The following is a 15,848-nucleotide window of genomic DNA, read 5'->3' on the forward strand; positions in this document are numbered from 1 at the left end:
ACCCAGCAACGGCCCGGCGCCTGTCCAACTTGAACCACTTACCTAATACGTAATATCGACTTCTTGTTATCTCCAACCATCCATCAGAATGTCTACCCTGTAAGCAACACTGGTACGAAGGGTTTTACATGTGCTAACCTCAATCAGCGACTCCACCATCCGCCCAACAGCCTACGGCTCCGACACTGAGAGCGATGGACAAGCCTCCGGTGGCCGTAAGGTGTCTTCCACTTCCAAGGTTGGCCCTGTCCCATCCTCAGCCACACTCAACCGACCGGCCGGCAACATCATCAAGGGGCCAGTGGACGACAACGGCAAGCCCAAGGATGCGGCGTTACTCCTGGGTATCAAGCTAGATTTGGAGGCAGAGATTCACTTGACGGCAAGGATTCGTGGAGACATTACGATTGGATTGTACTGAGCTACTGGCATGGTGGACTACGGAGAATTCGCCCGGGAATTACAAGACATTGTGTGGAAGACTCCAAGCGACATCGCAAGGGCATATGAAGGCGTTACTGGTCACGAGTATCATGGAAAAGGGTTGAGATCTGAGCACATTGTTAGCGTTTGATACACCAAAAGCAATCAATGTGTGCAAGTCGAGGGTGTTGATCAGACTCATGCCCTGTCACAGGCAGTTATCACCATTGCCGTAGCTCGGTAGACCGTCGTGATAAATTGAATGTTCATCTTGTAAAGGAAGTGGAGGTTGTGGATGAAGACTTACCATAGAGGATAGCATCACGCTTGCAACATGAGTAGAAGATCCTACGCAACTGATCAGTTGCTGTTGTATCCCTTCTTCATAGTGCAACACAGTATAGTGTGGATCAGACAGGACAGTTCTCGTCGTCGCCGAAGCTTGGACATATGCTTGTCATTGATAAAGTCGTATCATCATATCGAGAAAGGAGATAGGCGGCGAGCGTACCGATTGTAGTGAGGCAAGCACTGATGGATCTGGGTAGCAAGTTAGCAAAAGCTTCTACCAGTGAAGCGAAAGCAAATAGTATGCATTGGAGTGGGATCAGTTGACATGAATGGATATTTTGATTTTAAGTCTTCACCGGGCGAACCCGTCGGACTCGTCATCAAGTGTTCATCATTTCCCAGAAGGTGAGCAAGAGGAGTGCGCTTACCATGGAGGATGTTACAGACTGCTGTTGGAGAACAGACTGATTGCGTTGTTAGCCGAAGCTCAGCGACGCTTGTATGATTGTGCAGTATTGGCGAGCGAGGTCAGTCGGCGAGGTTTCTGAGGCCTGCCATAATGAGCGTATCCGTCACGAATTGTCGGTGCCCAGTGCGGAATCATCATATGGTGTTCGAGAAGGGTTCGAGAGGGAGAAATCGTACCATTTGGGGCGCGGAATGATAGTATCTGCAACGCGCGAGATGTTAGCGAGAGCTACAAGCGATGTTGAGAAGAGCAGGGAATTGAAGGTCAAAATCAGAAACAGCCATTGTTTATCGGCACCGGCAGAAGCCTTGGTCGGTAATTTCCAGCGTGCCGTAGCACAATCTGATCATCATTGGACGAGGGGAGGTGGAGGGGAGATGTACTTACCAGTGACATCGCAGAGCTGCGGAGCTACCTGTGGCAGTCATGAGCGCGAAAGCGCAATGCGCTTGTGATGTAAGTGCATATCAAGAAACTCTGAAGCTGGTTAGCTTGATGCTCTCGTCGCAAAAGTCGAAGACAACGTGATGAGCGCAGTCGCAATCAGACTGACGTGCAAAAGTTTGAGTTTCATTCCCCTAGAGGTCAAAGACTCTAATTTGTTTTTGGCTTTGTGAATCATCATGAAAGCGCAGGATGGAGGGTAGGGTACTTGTACTTACAAAAGTGAGCGCATGCTGTAAGCAGTGCTGTTAGTGCTGGCGGTTAGTCATAGATCTTGTGCGCACAACAGCAAAGCTTGCTGTATCGTTGATGCGCCATTGCTGTGTGAAGCAGTAATGGTGTAGGAAGACAAGTTGTAGGCCGCTGAGAGAAAAGTTAAGCTATCGGAGGTCTCGCTAGTTTTTCCGCTCCACTAGCGCGTTGGTGACTAAGCCAGCATCTCGCGAAGGTGGACCCCCCAGCCTCATGGAGACACGGGCCTCACCTCCAATACTAAGAACATCGTAGCATCACATGGTGATGACTGGGCATGGCGCGGGGACATTGCGACTTATTTCAGTTCGCTCTGTGAATGTTTGGTGAAAACACTGATCGCATGTCTCTTGCTGCTCTATCCTTGATCTTTCCACCCATATTGACGCCAAACTGATATGCATGCATGCCCTTCTCCGACCTGCGCCTTTACTATGACGCGTGAGAGACTATCATGGCGCGTAACTTGGGTATTTACATGAAGTCGTAAAAACTGGAACTCATGGAGTCTCGTGTGTGGAAGCCCCTTCGTCTGTACATCCAACCTTCCTATGCAGAACACGTACTGGCAACGATGCGAACAAAAGTGGCGAAGCTGTCGTCTCTCATGAGGCAAAGATGCGAACGTTCAAGTCAACGCAGCCTGTCGCAATAACACAACGTATACCTGCTTTGGCTGCTTCCTCTTCTTTCTTCTTACTGGCACCGTTGGTTGCGCCGTTAGTGGCATCTCCGTTGACTGGTACGTCCTTGATGACGTTGGGGGCCCAGCGCATACAGCTTACGAAGTGCCCATGGGCGTCGGTAACAGTCTTGACGCATCGGCCTTCCTGCGTGAGGTCCCAGCATCGGATTGTCTTGTCGTCACTAGCCGATAGCAAGTACTTGCCGCCTGGGTGGAAGACCAGCGAGCGTATCCAATTGTCATGGCCAGCAAGTGTTTTGATGAGTGTTCCCCGTCCGTCCCATATCTTTATGGTCTTGTCTCTTGATCCAGTCGCAACGTACTCGGCGGAACTACTGAGTGGTGGTGGTTTCTTGAGTCCAGCAAGTGCTGCAAGGTTGGCGTACGATACCGGAGGCGCGATTGTAACGCATTCGATAACGTGCTCATGACCGAGGAAAGTGCATTTGGGCTCTCCTGAGCTTGCGTCCCATAGCCGAGCAGTCTGATCGTTTCCTGCAGACAAAAGCCATCGTCCGTCAAAGCTAGGGGCTACGTCTCGTACCCAGTCGGCATGCCCGCGTATCGTCTTGACGCAGTAACCCGTTGTGACGTCCCAAATGCGCAGTGTCTTGTCTCGGGACGCAGAGACTAGTAGGTTCCCTGAAGATGGAGATCCGGCGGCCCCACTAGGAACGAACCGAATCGCAGAGACGGAGTGATCGTGCCCAGGAAGCGTCCTGATGTTCTTGTATTCGTCCGAAGGATCCCACAGCTTGATGGTCAAGTCGCTCGAGCACGAAGCCAGCAGTGTGCCACCTCTTGGACCACCAAAATCGACATCCAGCACTCCTTTTGTGTGTCCCTTCACCGTCCTTTCCAGCTCACCCAATTCCCAATCCCAGATCTTGATGGTAGTGTCTTCCGAGCCTGAAGCGAGCGACGAGAATACGGGATGAAAGGCGACGCAGGTAATGGGAGAGCGATGTGATTGGAGGGTGTGTCGTGCTGGAGCCCGTGGTAGCCACGCGGTGGGGTCTTGGTTTCTCCTGATGAGTGAGGTTGGCGTTGTGGAGTCGAGCTCGCTCTGGAGGCTTTGGTTGCGTTGCTCGAGTTCCAAAACCTGGAGACTGTAAGCGTATGATTTCACTGTAGGTATTGACGCGCAAGTACCTTCTTCTGCAGCCGCACTACACTGGTCCATTTCTTCTCCAGCAGCCCCTCGTACTTTTTCCGCGTGGCATCGTCGAAACTCTCGGCTATGTTGGCTTCTTCCCGGAACGCTTCCGCCGTCTTTGGCGCGTTTATAACGCCCAGATATGCGATTATGGCCTTGTGCCTGGCTCGTCGTCAGTCATGGCTCTCGAGTCACTTGCTGTCTGCAATGCTCACAGCTCTTCCGCTTGCCGGTCTGTCAATATCGCGCTCATGGCGTAATGGCTAGGTCATACGCGATTGACGCTAGACGGGACCATGCACTATCGCGACGTGGTGCGTAGTCGTGTGCGGTCGAGGTGGAGGTTTTTGGTGGGCGCGGGGAATTGCGGTGAGCGGAGGATGTCTGCAGGGGTGGGGTATCTTGGGCGGAAATTAGAGGTAGCGGAATGGCGACGGCGGGAGGATAGCGATTGTCTCGAAGCAATAATGCGGGCGTGTGTTGGAGGTGGCGTGTGTGCTGGACGATGTAGGTGGGTTGGGCATTCATGTGGTGCAGGGATCTGTTTAGGAAGGAACACTGCTGTTCGCCCGGACAACGAGCCCTGGAGCGCCCGCCAAAACATACTTGCACTTTCTACATCATCAGCCCACACCATACTCGACCCCTCACACTCCGCTGTTATCGCTATCCGAGACTTTGCGATCCAACAGTCTCACAAAAAGCAATCGACAACATTGTCTACTGACATCATCTGGTACGTCTCCGCGCTCCTACCTCCTGCATCAGTCATGGTCCACTGCACGCGCGCCCATCCGCGCGCATATCACTGTTGTCTACACAGTGTTTGGACTATTGCGCCACTTGCTAAAAGGCCTTTCAACCTTCCAGAACTCCGCGACTTACTCTTTATTAGCTTTTCTGGTTTCTTAGAAGACCCCGCATTACATCCATCACATTCCATAACAGGCCATGGCCGACGCCGCGGAGGAAGATTTCAGTTCTCTGCCGCTTCCAGATCGCTTCGTACACAAGGTCTGGAAGGTGCGGAAAGAAGCATACGAGGCCGCTGCCAAAGAGTTCAGTCTCGCCGCCAGTGAATCAGACCCCATTGTGCGCCAGTTCATAAACGATGCGAGCGTATGGAAAGGTGTTGCGGGCGACTCCAACGTCGCGGCACAACAAGAAGGTCTCGGCGCACTGTGCGCCTTCCTCGAGATAGCAGGAAGGGAGGGCTGCGTACGGTAAGTACTTTGCAAAACTTTGCGCGGCGCATTACTAACGCATCGTTCAGGTCACGCGGAAACACCATCACAGTCATCGCCGAAAAGGGCCTACCCTCGACACGACCGGCAGCGAAGGCAAAGGCGCTCGAAGCGCTCATGCTATACATCGAGACCGACAAGCCCGACCCCGTAATCGAAGAGCTCCTACCAGTACTAGGGAACAAGCAACCCAAAGTCATCGCCGCGACTTTAGACGCCCTTACACAAATTTACCATGCCTACGGCTGCAAAACCATCGAGCCCAAGCCCGTCCTCAAGGCGCTTCCGAAATGTTACGGCCATGCGGACAAGAACGTTCGCGCCAAGGCGCAGGAGTTGACAGTCGAACTTTACCGATGGCTAAAAGAGGCCATGAAGCCGCTCTTCTGGAACGATCTGAAGCCTGTCCAACAGCAAGATCTCGACAAGCTATTTGAAAAGGTCAAGGAAGAGCCCTCGCCAAAACAGGAGCGACTGCTCCGTTCACAGCAGGCTGCCAAGGAAGCCGCTGCCGCTGCACCAGACGTCGAAGAGGAGGAAGAGGAAGAGGAGGCCGCCATTGATCTTGAGCCCGAGTACGAAGCCGTTGATGTCTTCGCAAAGATTCCCAAGGACTTTTCGGAGAAGTTGGCCTCGTCAAAATGGAAAGACCGAAAAGAAGCGCTCGATGACACGCAAAAAGCTCTTGATCACCCAAGGATCGCCGAAGGACCTTTCGATGAGCTAGTACGCGGCTTTGCGAAGACCTGCCTGAAGGATGCGAATATTGCCTGTGTTGTAACTGCCGCAAACTGTGTCGAGCTTCTAGCCAAGGGCTTGAAGAAGAGCTTCGCCAAGTACCGCAAAGACGTCATGAACGCAATGATGGAGCGCCTGAAGGAGAAGAAACAGACTGTGACTGACGCCATTGGAGCTGCTCTGGACGCCTCATTCGCATGCACGAGCTTTCAAGAGTGCTTGGAGGAGATTCTGGAGTTTCTAAAGCACAAGAATCCTCAGGTCAAACTTGAATCGTCGCGATTCCTGGTTCGATGCTTGAAGAACACCCGCGAAGCCCCAACACCGGAACAAGCCAAGGCCATCGCAGAGAGTTCTACGAAACTACTTACTGAATCTCAAGAGGTACAGCGAGCTGCTGGTGCCGAGGTGCTGGGTACGTTGTGGAAGATTATGGGAGACCGCATCATGAACGCTCATCTGGACGGACTTGACGAGATCCGCAAGACCAAGATCAAGGAGTTCTTCGATGCTGCGGAAGTCAAGTCCAAATACAAGCCAAAGGCTGCGCCAGCGCCCAAGCCTGCAGCCGCAGCACCAACTAAGAAGCCTATGGGTAAACGGCCAGCACCGGGCGGCGCAAAGAAGCCGGCTCCTGCAGCAAAGGCACCCCCGCCTCCGCCTGTGGAAGAGCCCGCCGCACCTCTCGAGCCGAAGCCGACTTCAAGACCCGCCGCGTCCAAATTGGGTGCCAAGCCCGGTCTTGCTGCGCCATCAAGGCTCGGTGGATTGAAAAAACCAGGTCTCGGAGCTCCTTCGCCACGGAAATCTGTTGTTTCACCTCCTCCCGAGGAAGAAGCACCGCCACCACAGCCCAAGTTTGGTGCCGGACGTGGTCTCGCAGGTCGTCCCCTAGGAAGGCCTGCTGCTGAACCCGTCGCCGCCCCAGCTCCACAAGCGCCGACCGGCCTCAGCTTGGTGGAGCGTGCGGAACTTGATGAGCTACGAGCAGAGGTTGAACGAGTACGGCGACAGAATGAAGATTTGCGTGGAGAAAGGACAAACCTTACTTCGCAGATCCATGAGCTCCAGAACCAGAACGCTCAGCTCATCGAAGATCACACCCGCGACGTGCTCTCGATAAAGGCGAAGGAGACGCAGCTCGTCCGTGCGCGCTCAGACTTTGAAGCATCCGAGCAGACAGTACAGAACCAGCGCCGCGAGATTGATAGATTGAAGCGCGAACTCCTTAGGCAGGCGCGTTCAAATTCTCCGCCAGCTACAGACGTCGGAGACCAGATATACACTGATAACGGAGTTGGTAACACCAACGGCGCGCATTTCGGTGACTCCGGCTATGGCAGTCGGGCCATGCACCCAAGGCGAGAGAGGAGTTTTGCCAGTGGGCCAGGAAGCCCGGGCGGCGATGGTAAGGAGAACTTTGATTCTCTATCTCGCCCTGGCAGTAACTTGAGCGGAAAACTAAGTCCACGAGCAGATGGTCTGTCGTCGATGTCGCGTGATGGCAGGAGCCCAACAGAGAACGGAACAGCTCAACGGGTACCTTCCGCAGGAGCATCTGGTGCGGAAAGCTGGAAGCGCGCAGCAGAGGTTACCCAAAATCTCAAGCAGAGGATTGAGATGATGAAGGTTAGTTCCGACACCTCACACTTTGAAGAAGATCGCCGTCTTTGTTTTACTTTTAACGACGAAGCTTACAATTCCTCAGGCTAAACAAGGTATCGGACGGCCACAGCAATAGAATAGCGACTTGCCGATTCGACCTCATTTTCTCGACGAGCAGTCGTCTTTACGCTTGCACGAACGAATTGCCGCGCTTCACCCAAAATCGAGACGGGCACACACAGATTTTCTCGAGGGCGTTCATAGGGCTTCGTAGCTCATCGCTTATCTTGGACCCTGCACCCTATACAAGGGAAAAACTAAACACCTAGGAGCCTACGTCGCTGTTAAGCTACTAACTTTATAAGTTTTTATCTTAATATAGGCTCTAGGGTATTTAGTTTTTCCTTTAAATAGGGTGCCTGCATGCGCTCTGCATGCATTTATCCGTGAGCATCTTCAACGGCGTTGGTCTGGCTTGGGGCATGCATTTGTGTAATAGTGTTAGGCAGGGCAGGGCATGAGGCTTAGGATAGACCGGGGAGAAAAGCACGCGTGCAGGCTCTATGACTTGCATGGTCTTGGTGCAGAGGGGAGGACGTCGTTTTTCCCTTCCTTCCCTTCTTCAGAGATTCCCCACACGCTTGTGTTCATTATCGCGAATCCAATAGATCTTATAATCTTCACTCTGTCCTCTCTTCCTACTCTTCTTCGACATCCCGTCACCGTATCGTATCGAAGCTATGACCCGTCCCTCGCCGGCCGCCTGCCCAACCAACAAGACGCGTCGCGTCAGCCCCAGGTTACCACTCCCCTGGGTCCTCACAAATAACTGTGCCGCAGACCGCAGCGACCACCCTTGGCAGCACACCCCGGACAATGAGATCGCAACGTTTTTTTATCTGCGACAGCGACGTGCTGCAGGGTCGCTTTTCCCCACAGTGCAGCAGCTGTAGCTACTCCACCTCAATCTTGTTACATCACGCATCGCCAAACTACATCCTGCATACTGAATGCGCAGCACGCGCCACCTCTCCGTCTCAGCCATGATGGACCCGGGACTGTCGCGACGAGCGCGGAACGCGCTCGACGGGCTTGGGCCTGCGCTTTCGGATACCGCACCAGCGTCGTTTGACCCTTTTGGGAATACGATTGATCTTAGTTGTGGGGGGAATGAGGTGTTGTATACCGAATTACAAAAGTTTCTGGGGGATGTTGTGAGGGATGTGGGGGCGGTTGAGGTATGTTTGTTTCCGATTTCGGTTGCGAAGATCGTCGGGATGCGTTTCTACAAGTATAGTTTTGCGCATGTACTAATTTGGCATGAATCTACGATAGGCATTTACGTCCCCCACGGAATCTCTTAGCGGCGGCGGTTTAGGGTTGAGGAATGCTCTTGCGGGCTTTTTCAATGCGTATTTCAAGCCTGTTCATGCTGTGAGGGCTGAACATGTCGTTCTTACAGCTGGGACTACGGATGCGATTGAGAATGTCATACATGCTGTATGCGACGATGGGGATAGTGTGCTTGTTCCTGGTCCGAGTTGTCGTAAGCATTCCTTCCACACCAAGCCTCGGTCATATCCATAATTTCGTCCAACCCTCACTTACAAAATTGCCCTCTTTGACTGATATAACCACAGCCACCCTCTCGCTCTTACTGAAGCAAAAAGCAAACGTAACACCCATCCCCGTCATCCCGCCAACCCACATCCACTGGGACAACTACCTCGTCCCCTCCCTGCAAGCCGCCTACGACTTCTCCGAATATAGAACGCGGATTAAAGCTGTCTTGTTATCTAACCCTAATAACCCCCTCTCGCGATGCTACCCCCGAGAAACGTTACGGGAGTTACTGGAGTTCTGTCAGGAGAGGGGGTTGCATTTGATTGTTGATGAGGGGGCTGGGCTGATGGCATTAGATGGGAAGGAGGGGGGCGGAGGAGCTAAGAAGAAAAGAAATGGCGAGACGTTCGTGAGCGCGTTGTCGTTAACTGAGCCGCTTGTACCGGAGGGAGCCGTCAAGGTCGATCCGAGTCGTGTACATGTAGTGTGGGATGCAAGTCGGTTATTCGGATTGGGTGGACTGAAAGTTGTAAGTCGCTCTTCTTGTCCCCGCAAAACTGCACGGGCTGGAATGACCAGGAGCTGATATGAGTATTTCAGGGTTGCGTGGTATCCCAACAAAACACCCCTCTGCTCACTTCCCTGGCACTGACAGCCACACACCCCTCCTCCCTCTCGACCATCTATCTAACCTCCCTGCTTACATCATCCCTTCTCCCCTCCCTTCTCACTCTAAACACATCCCGCTTGTCAACTTCCTACAACATGCTCGCTTCCTTCCTCCGACGCCACGACATCGAAATCGTGGTACCGACACATGGCCCCTTCCTCGCTGCTAAACTAGCAAAGAAGACTAGGACAGGAGAGGAGGAGAACGCTTTCTGGAGGGAGTTGGAAGGTAGGGGTGGGATCAAGGTTGCGCCTGGGCGGGCGTTCAATGGGGTGGAGAAGGATGGGGGTTGGGCGAGGGTGAATTTTGCGGTTAGGGAGGAGGTTATGCAGGAGGTGGTGGGAAAGCTGGAGGAGTTCTATGGGGGGAGGGGATGAGGGCGGTCTTGTCGTCTGGAGTGTATAGCTGAGAGGTGGTTTGCTTGCTTGGCTTCGACGCGTACTGTGCTGTTCGCGATGGGCGGGAACGTTGTGTTTGCTTTCCATGGTATAAGCGTGGGCGGAGCTCGTTTTCGTCGGAGTGTATAGAATGACATGTGTACTGATTTTCTGGCTTTCGGATAGAGAAGCTTGCGCTGGATTGGAGTATCTAATAGTACAATATCAGGTTTTCTTCCATGCCATGACTAAAGCGCATGTATCCTCAAAGTGCGCCAACACCATCCACGTACAACGTACCAATAGGATCACCTCACCAGTCTCCTTCCTCTCATAATCGCACCCTTACCCGGTCCCTTGCCCGCCTCAAACTATGACGTCGTACCCAGGACCCCATCATTCTCCTCAATATACCTCACCATATCATCGATGGTGCACACCTTGATCCCCCACTTCTTGCCAAAAGCCAAGCAGTCATCCCTCCTCATCATGCCCCCACCAATCAACTCCGGCTTACCAGGCACCTCGTCGCCATCCGTAATCAACTCGCAAATAACACCAACAGGTTGCTTCCCCGCCAACCGACACAGATCAACCGCCGCCTCTGTATGCCCCCTTCTTTCACGCACACCACCATCCCGCGCCTGCAACGGCAATATATGACCCGGTCTCCTGAAGTGACTAGCTTTGGCGCTAGGGTCGGCGAGCATGCGGCATGTTAAGCTGCGGTCTGTGGCTGAGATGCCGGTTGTGACGGACGCGTCGGATGAGTCGATGCTGACGGCGTAGGCGGTGCGGTTGGGGTCGGCGTTGTCGGCGACCATTTGCGGGAGGTGCAGGGCGGCGGCGCGGGAAACGGGGAGGGGCGCGCAGATGTAGCCACTTGAGTAGCGGATCATGAAGGAGGCTTTCGAGGGGGTGAGGGCCGAGGCGGCGATTATCAGGTCGCCTTCGTTTTCGCGCGAGGGTGAGTCAAGGACGATCACGAATTCGTCGTTTGCTAGAAGGCGCGTTAGTAAGGGTTGCGTGGGGTGAGGGGTAGGACGACTGTTGGAGCTGGTGATGCTCGCAGGCACGTACCGAAGGCTTGGATGACATCTGGTATCGAGTCGAAGGCTGGGTGTGCGGGTGTGGGATTTGAAAGCTCCGTCGCGTTGCCGTTGACACCATTGGTACCGTGGGCAGGCAGCCCATTTTGGAGTTCTGCAGGCATGGTTGGAGTATGAATTCGGTCCAATTACTTTCTCCTGGGGTCGTCCTCTCTTAAGGTAGTCGTGTCGAGGAAGAATGTATGGAGCTTGACCGTTCCGCGTGCTTGCAAAGCGTAGAGCTCGCTACCACTTTGCTTAGAAGTAGATCTCGTAAGCCACCGGATGTCCGCGCCTGGAACCTCGAGGTATGCTAAGCTGTAGAATGATCCTCTTATGTATGCTGTAAGTCTGAATGTATACTGCGAGGCAATGCGAGAGTTCATTGAAGAATGCGAGCGGAGTCAAACGGTAGTGATGTTGCGGAACCGGATTGGATGTATCTTGTGATACATGGAGGGAGGGGTTCTTGCTCCGAGGCATCGGCGACTCGGTTCCAAGCCTCCGATGTGGCAGCGCCGATGTGTGGCTTGGCTTTAAGCTATACCCAATGCGGAAGACAAGTTATCACAAGCTCAACGAGATCGACGTGGACAAAGTTCTATAGCTCGCGAACTACCATGAAAACACTTTACGTACAACATACCTGAAACCATTAAGCTGCGGAAGCTGTGGAAGACATGCTGTTGATGGTGCGCATGGCAGCTTCCTGAAGTTCCAGGACCGCCTGGGTATACTGACCTTGCATATGCCCCGGTATGTACGACTGGCATTCGAAAAGGAAGGCGGTCGCTGCAAGAATGGCAGAACGCTCGTCCTCTCGATTGACTACGAGGCTTGCCGTGGGAGCTTGTGGTCCGCGGATCGGAAGGTGTTGAGTGTCCCCACCTCCCATCAACGCGTTACTCTCGCCTAACTCAACGTCCTTGGCTTCCATCTCCGCCTCCTCCTTGCTGTCGTCCAACTCAACTCCATCTCCTTCCGAGTCCGTCTCGGCGTCATCGTCCTCTCCCTCTTGTTCAAGCATCCATGCTCTGTGTTCCTGGAGATATTGGTCTCGCTGCTCAGCCAACCAGTCAAGCTCCTCACGGAGATCTTGTAGGGCAGCGAGCGAATCGGCATCATTCATTTCCGTTGCCCGCCGTACCGTATTACTGTGACAGCTCTCCTGATACGACACGGTCGAAGTCAGCGTATGTCTCAAATCCAGTCTGTACATTGGAGATCTTACCGCTGCGAGCCTCCAGTCATTGCCATCGTCCCAGTTATCCATAGCGCTCGTGAGAAGTATACAGTTTCTTATAATGTAGTACGGCGGAAGAGTTGTGTCGCTGGGAATAGTTAGTCGCAATACTAATTGTGGTGGTTGTTTTGTTGCTACCACTTACGTTATGTTGCGCTGAGCTGCCAATATGCAGCCAGCTATATCGCCGCTGTCGAAGAGCGCTTCTGCGTCCTCGAATTTCTTCCGATACAGCCTCAATGCTGCGCATGGATCAGAAATGTTCGTCTGAATTGTACCCATATTTGTGGGAATTCCAGTATTGCGTCAGCAAAAGTGTAAGGGAGGGCAAATGTAACGATGTAGACACCAGAGTTTGGATGCCAAGCATTGCGTATGGGACAACAACCAACTTGTTTGCTATGCGAGGAGGCAGAAAATTTTCACTCCATTTCACTTTACACAGGCATACCCCTCTACTCGACTTCTGCAGATTTCGTTCTGGATCTCGGTCGCGTCTGCAGTATCCAGCAATCATATCAAGGACTGCGCCGTAAATAACCTCTCGCGCAAGACGAGGTCCTCGGCGTACACATGACAGTCTTTTCGCGTCATGCACTACGGTTCTCTACTAGGCGTACCTGCCACGTTGAGCCTGAATCCATCATGAGAACAGACTGGACCGTCAGGTACCCCAGGGATCTATACTTGGAACAACCAACATCACAGACAACTCTCTCAACGACATGGAAGAGAAGACGTCGAAGCAGCTACCGTAGGACCCACACGCAGCATCATCGTGAAATCGCCCACCCAGCCTACAGTGCCTCTGCAAGACGACGACCAGCCCGCTCGAAGTCTGCAAAAGTAGAAAAGTGGAAACTCCGGCGGTGTTGCAGCCGATATGTATGCCTCTAACAAGCCATTGGGCAGGGCCAGTGGCAGATTGGCGTTGCGCGACTTCGCGGAAGATGAGGTTGAGGATGGGGAAGATGAGGGCGGCAAGGATAAGGACAACAAGCGTGTCTGAAGTACGGTGTCACGCAGCGCCCGCCTAGGCAGTGTATGTTGACTGTGCATCATGGACGTTGTGGTTGCAGTCGGATAGTAATCTACGTAGTTCCAAAGAGCGATACTTGAACGGTTATTGACATCTCAAGGTTCTTGCCTCAGTCGGTAACTCGGATGTGGCGCTGCCGATGTGGCTTCAGGTTGCGCCTGCTGCAAGAGCGATGTCTGACAAGTCTGGATATCCTTGTACGAGATGGGCTAAACGTCAGACGTCGTGCGCTGGTGGCTTTGGAACATGGCGTGTTCTCACTTTTCCATGATCCAAATGTGATCACATGCGAAAATTCTAGGGATGAAGATGTTACGTCTTGTGTACCATTGTAATAAATCCGATTTATATCAGATACAAGTGAGGGTATAATCGAAGAAAACTACCCGCGTCTGCGCGCATTAAGGCGCCTCGACGTGGTAACGCCATGTATACAAAAAGGTCGCAAAATGACTATCAAACTCCCATATACAATCTCAATATCAAAGCAGACACAGTCTACGACGCACGCTTATCGGTGACGAACTCCTTGTCATCGTGAGCCGAGCTGCCTCCACTATGCGGCTCTGAGACACCCATAGTCTCCGGGTCAGATCTCCAGAAGTCCTTCTTTCCGCTGGCGAGCCTCTTAACCCACGGGGGGAGGAGGCCGCCCTCGAGACGCCAAGTCCAGTGCTCCTTTTCGTCCTTGTTGGGAGGTACAATGCGACCACCAGAAGCCAGCTCGACGAGCCAGACGGTGCCGTTGATGAGAATGTACGAGCAGATACCGGCGATCAAACCGTAGGCGATGGAGTATGTGAAGGGCATGACGGCGATGGTGAGGAAAGCGGGAATGGAATCGCCGAGGTAGCGCCAGTTGATGTCCTTGGCCGAGGTTGCCATGAGTGAACCGACGATTACCAGGGTACACCCGGTAGCCCAGGGAGGGATGGATGCGAAGATTGGAGCGAAGAAGATGGCGATGAAGAAGCAGATACCAGAGAACATGGCAGTAAGACCGGTCTTGCCTCCTTCAGAGATACCGGCACCAGATTCGATGTAGGCGGTAACTGGAGGGCATCCCATAAGCGATCCGATACTGATACCGAGAGCGTCGACGGAGTAGGCGATGGAGGAGTTTTCGAAGTCCTGGGTGCGCTCGTCGATAACACCGCAGAAACGAGCCATGGAGTAGAGGGTACCAGTGCCTAGTGATGTCAGCATATTGCTCAAAAAGTGTCTAACGCGCAACTTACAGTCCAGAATATCGACGTAGAGGAAGGTAATGAAAGCTAGACCCCATTGACCAGCGTGCTCCGAGATGTTCCACTGCTGAACAGCAAGAATCTTGCCAATCGGGTGGAAAGTAACGACCTGCTTGAAGAAATCGAAAGCGGAGTTGCCAGTCTCGGTGTACGGGAAGTAGGTGACGCTTGTTGGGCGAGGCCACGAGATGATGGAAACGAGGAGAATGCCGATGATGATGGCACCCTTGACGCGGTACAGCATAAGCATGACGGTCAAGACACCGCCACAGAAGATACCGATCCACATGGTTGGGCTCCTCATCTTGACACTTCCTGGGCAGACGCCATCAACCTGGTCTGCAGCAACGCAACCGGCGAGTTCGAGAGGGGTCGATTGAGCACCGGTGATGAGACCGATACCAGCGGAGTAGGCGAGACCAATAATAGTCAGGTACAGTCCGATACCGACACCGGTGGCGAGCTTGATACTAGCGGGAATAGCTCGTGCAAGCCATTGTCGGATACCCAGCATAGTAAGACCAACAAAGACGAAACCCTCGACGAATACAGCAGTAAGAGCGACCTCATAGGGGACCATGCCTAAAAAGCAATTAGCAACGTTCCATGAAGATCAACTGGTACGACCCGTGGCGTCGGTAAGCAGACCCAATTAGGGAACCGCATAACGGGGATACATAAACGGGAACGGGGAATGGCGCATTGGTGCGACGTACCTGTACCATGGAAACCAACTACGGTGTACGCAAAGTAAGCGTTCAGCCCCATACCCGGAGCCAGGGCAATGGGCAGATTGGCGAACAAGCCCATGCAGAAAGTAGTCAAAGCGGAGATGGCAGCGGTCGCAGTAACCAGATCACGTCTGACTTCCTGGACACAGAGGGCGTACTGTGGGTTGGTCTCGCAAATGGGGTCGTCCGGGAGGCCTGGGCACACGCAAGTACCACCAGTGTCTGACACGATGGATGCTACACATGGTCATCAGATGCGGTTCTGTCAACGACATCCCGCAATGGACATACAGTTAACAGAGATGATATAAGCCATGGCGAAGAAGGTGGCTAGTCCCGCGCGGAACTCAGTGAAGAAGTAGCTCCCCTTGCGCTCTTTGGGCTATAGGGCTGTTAGTGCATGTACCGACTATCGACACGCGATATACATACATGCCCTGATCCCTCGAGGCGAAAGTACCGTCCGACGGCGGAGCGCGCGACCGCGCCATTGACCTTGTGAACAAAGCCCGACATTGTGGCAGAATTTTCTCTCAACAGCACCGCGGTTGATAATCGCAAAATTGAGTTGAGTTGTGTGCGA

General features: G+C 53.2%; 6 protein-coding genes across 6 annotated transcripts; 2 read left to right on the forward strand and 4 right to left on the reverse strand.

Annotated features, from left to right (window-relative positions):
- Positions 1-88: 88 nt before the first annotated feature.
- J4E87_008949 (uncharacterized protein) lies at positions 89-421 on the forward strand (the record flags this gene model as incomplete). The annotated part of the gene is made up of 2 exons (XM_049380532.1): positions 89-99; positions 148-421. The coding sequence occupies 2 exons, from the start codon at positions 89-91 to the stop codon at positions 419-421; spliced, it is 285 nt and encodes a 94-aa protein (XP_049229807.1).
- Positions 422-2,484: 2,063 nt separating this feature from the next.
- Positions 2,485-4,018, reverse strand: PAC1 (protein with putative role during mitosis; the record flags this gene model as incomplete). Its single annotated transcript, XM_049380533.1, has 3 exons — positions 2,485-3,666; positions 3,717-3,882; positions 4,011-4,018. The coding sequence occupies 3 exons, from the start codon at positions 4,016-4,018 to the stop codon at positions 2,485-2,487; spliced, it is 1,356 nt and encodes a 451-aa protein (XP_049229808.1).
- Positions 4,019-4,671: 653 nt separating this feature from the next.
- On the forward strand, positions 4,672-7,443 carry J4E87_008951 (uncharacterized protein; the record flags this gene model as incomplete). The annotated part of the gene is made up of 3 exons (XM_049380534.1): positions 4,672-4,943; positions 4,994-7,331; positions 7,411-7,443. The coding sequence occupies 3 exons, from the start codon at positions 4,672-4,674 to the stop codon at positions 7,441-7,443; spliced, it is 2,643 nt and encodes an 880-aa protein (XP_049229809.1).
- Positions 7,444-10,288: 2,845 nt separating this feature from the next.
- Positions 10,289-11,130, reverse strand: RIB3 (3,4-dihydroxy 2-butanone 4-phosphate synthase; the record flags this gene model as incomplete). The annotated part of the gene is made up of 2 exons (XM_049380535.1): positions 10,289-10,917; positions 10,998-11,130. 2 exons carry the CDS (start codon positions 11,128-11,130, stop codon positions 10,289-10,291), a joined length of 762 nt encoding a protein of 253 aa, XP_049229810.1.
- Positions 11,131-11,660: 530 nt separating this feature from the next.
- On the reverse strand, positions 11,661-12,530 carry J4E87_008953 (uncharacterized protein; the record flags this gene model as incomplete). The annotated part of the gene is made up of 4 exons (XM_049380536.1): positions 11,661-12,173; positions 12,237-12,336; positions 12,394-12,490; positions 12,527-12,530. 4 exons carry the CDS (start codon positions 12,528-12,530, stop codon positions 11,661-11,663), a joined length of 714 nt encoding a protein of 237 aa, XP_049229811.1.
- A 1,255-nt stretch (positions 12,531-13,785) lies between these two features.
- Positions 13,786-15,781, reverse strand: J4E87_008954 (uncharacterized protein; the record flags this gene model as incomplete). Its single annotated transcript, XM_049380537.1, has 5 exons — positions 13,786-14,477; positions 14,526-15,116; positions 15,251-15,502; positions 15,557-15,647; positions 15,698-15,781. 5 exons carry the CDS (start codon positions 15,779-15,781, stop codon positions 13,786-13,788), a joined length of 1,710 nt encoding a protein of 569 aa, XP_049229812.1.
- Between the last annotated feature and the right edge of the window lie 67 nt (positions 15,782-15,848).

The sequence above is a fragment of the Alternaria ethzedia genome (genome assembly GCF_023757985.1).
Source record: "Alternaria ethzedia strain BMP 0044 chromosome Unknown scaffold_30, whole genome shotgun sequence".
Classification (NCBI taxonomy): Eukaryota; Fungi; Ascomycota; class Dothideomycetes; order Pleosporales; family Pleosporaceae; genus Alternaria; species Alternaria ethzedia.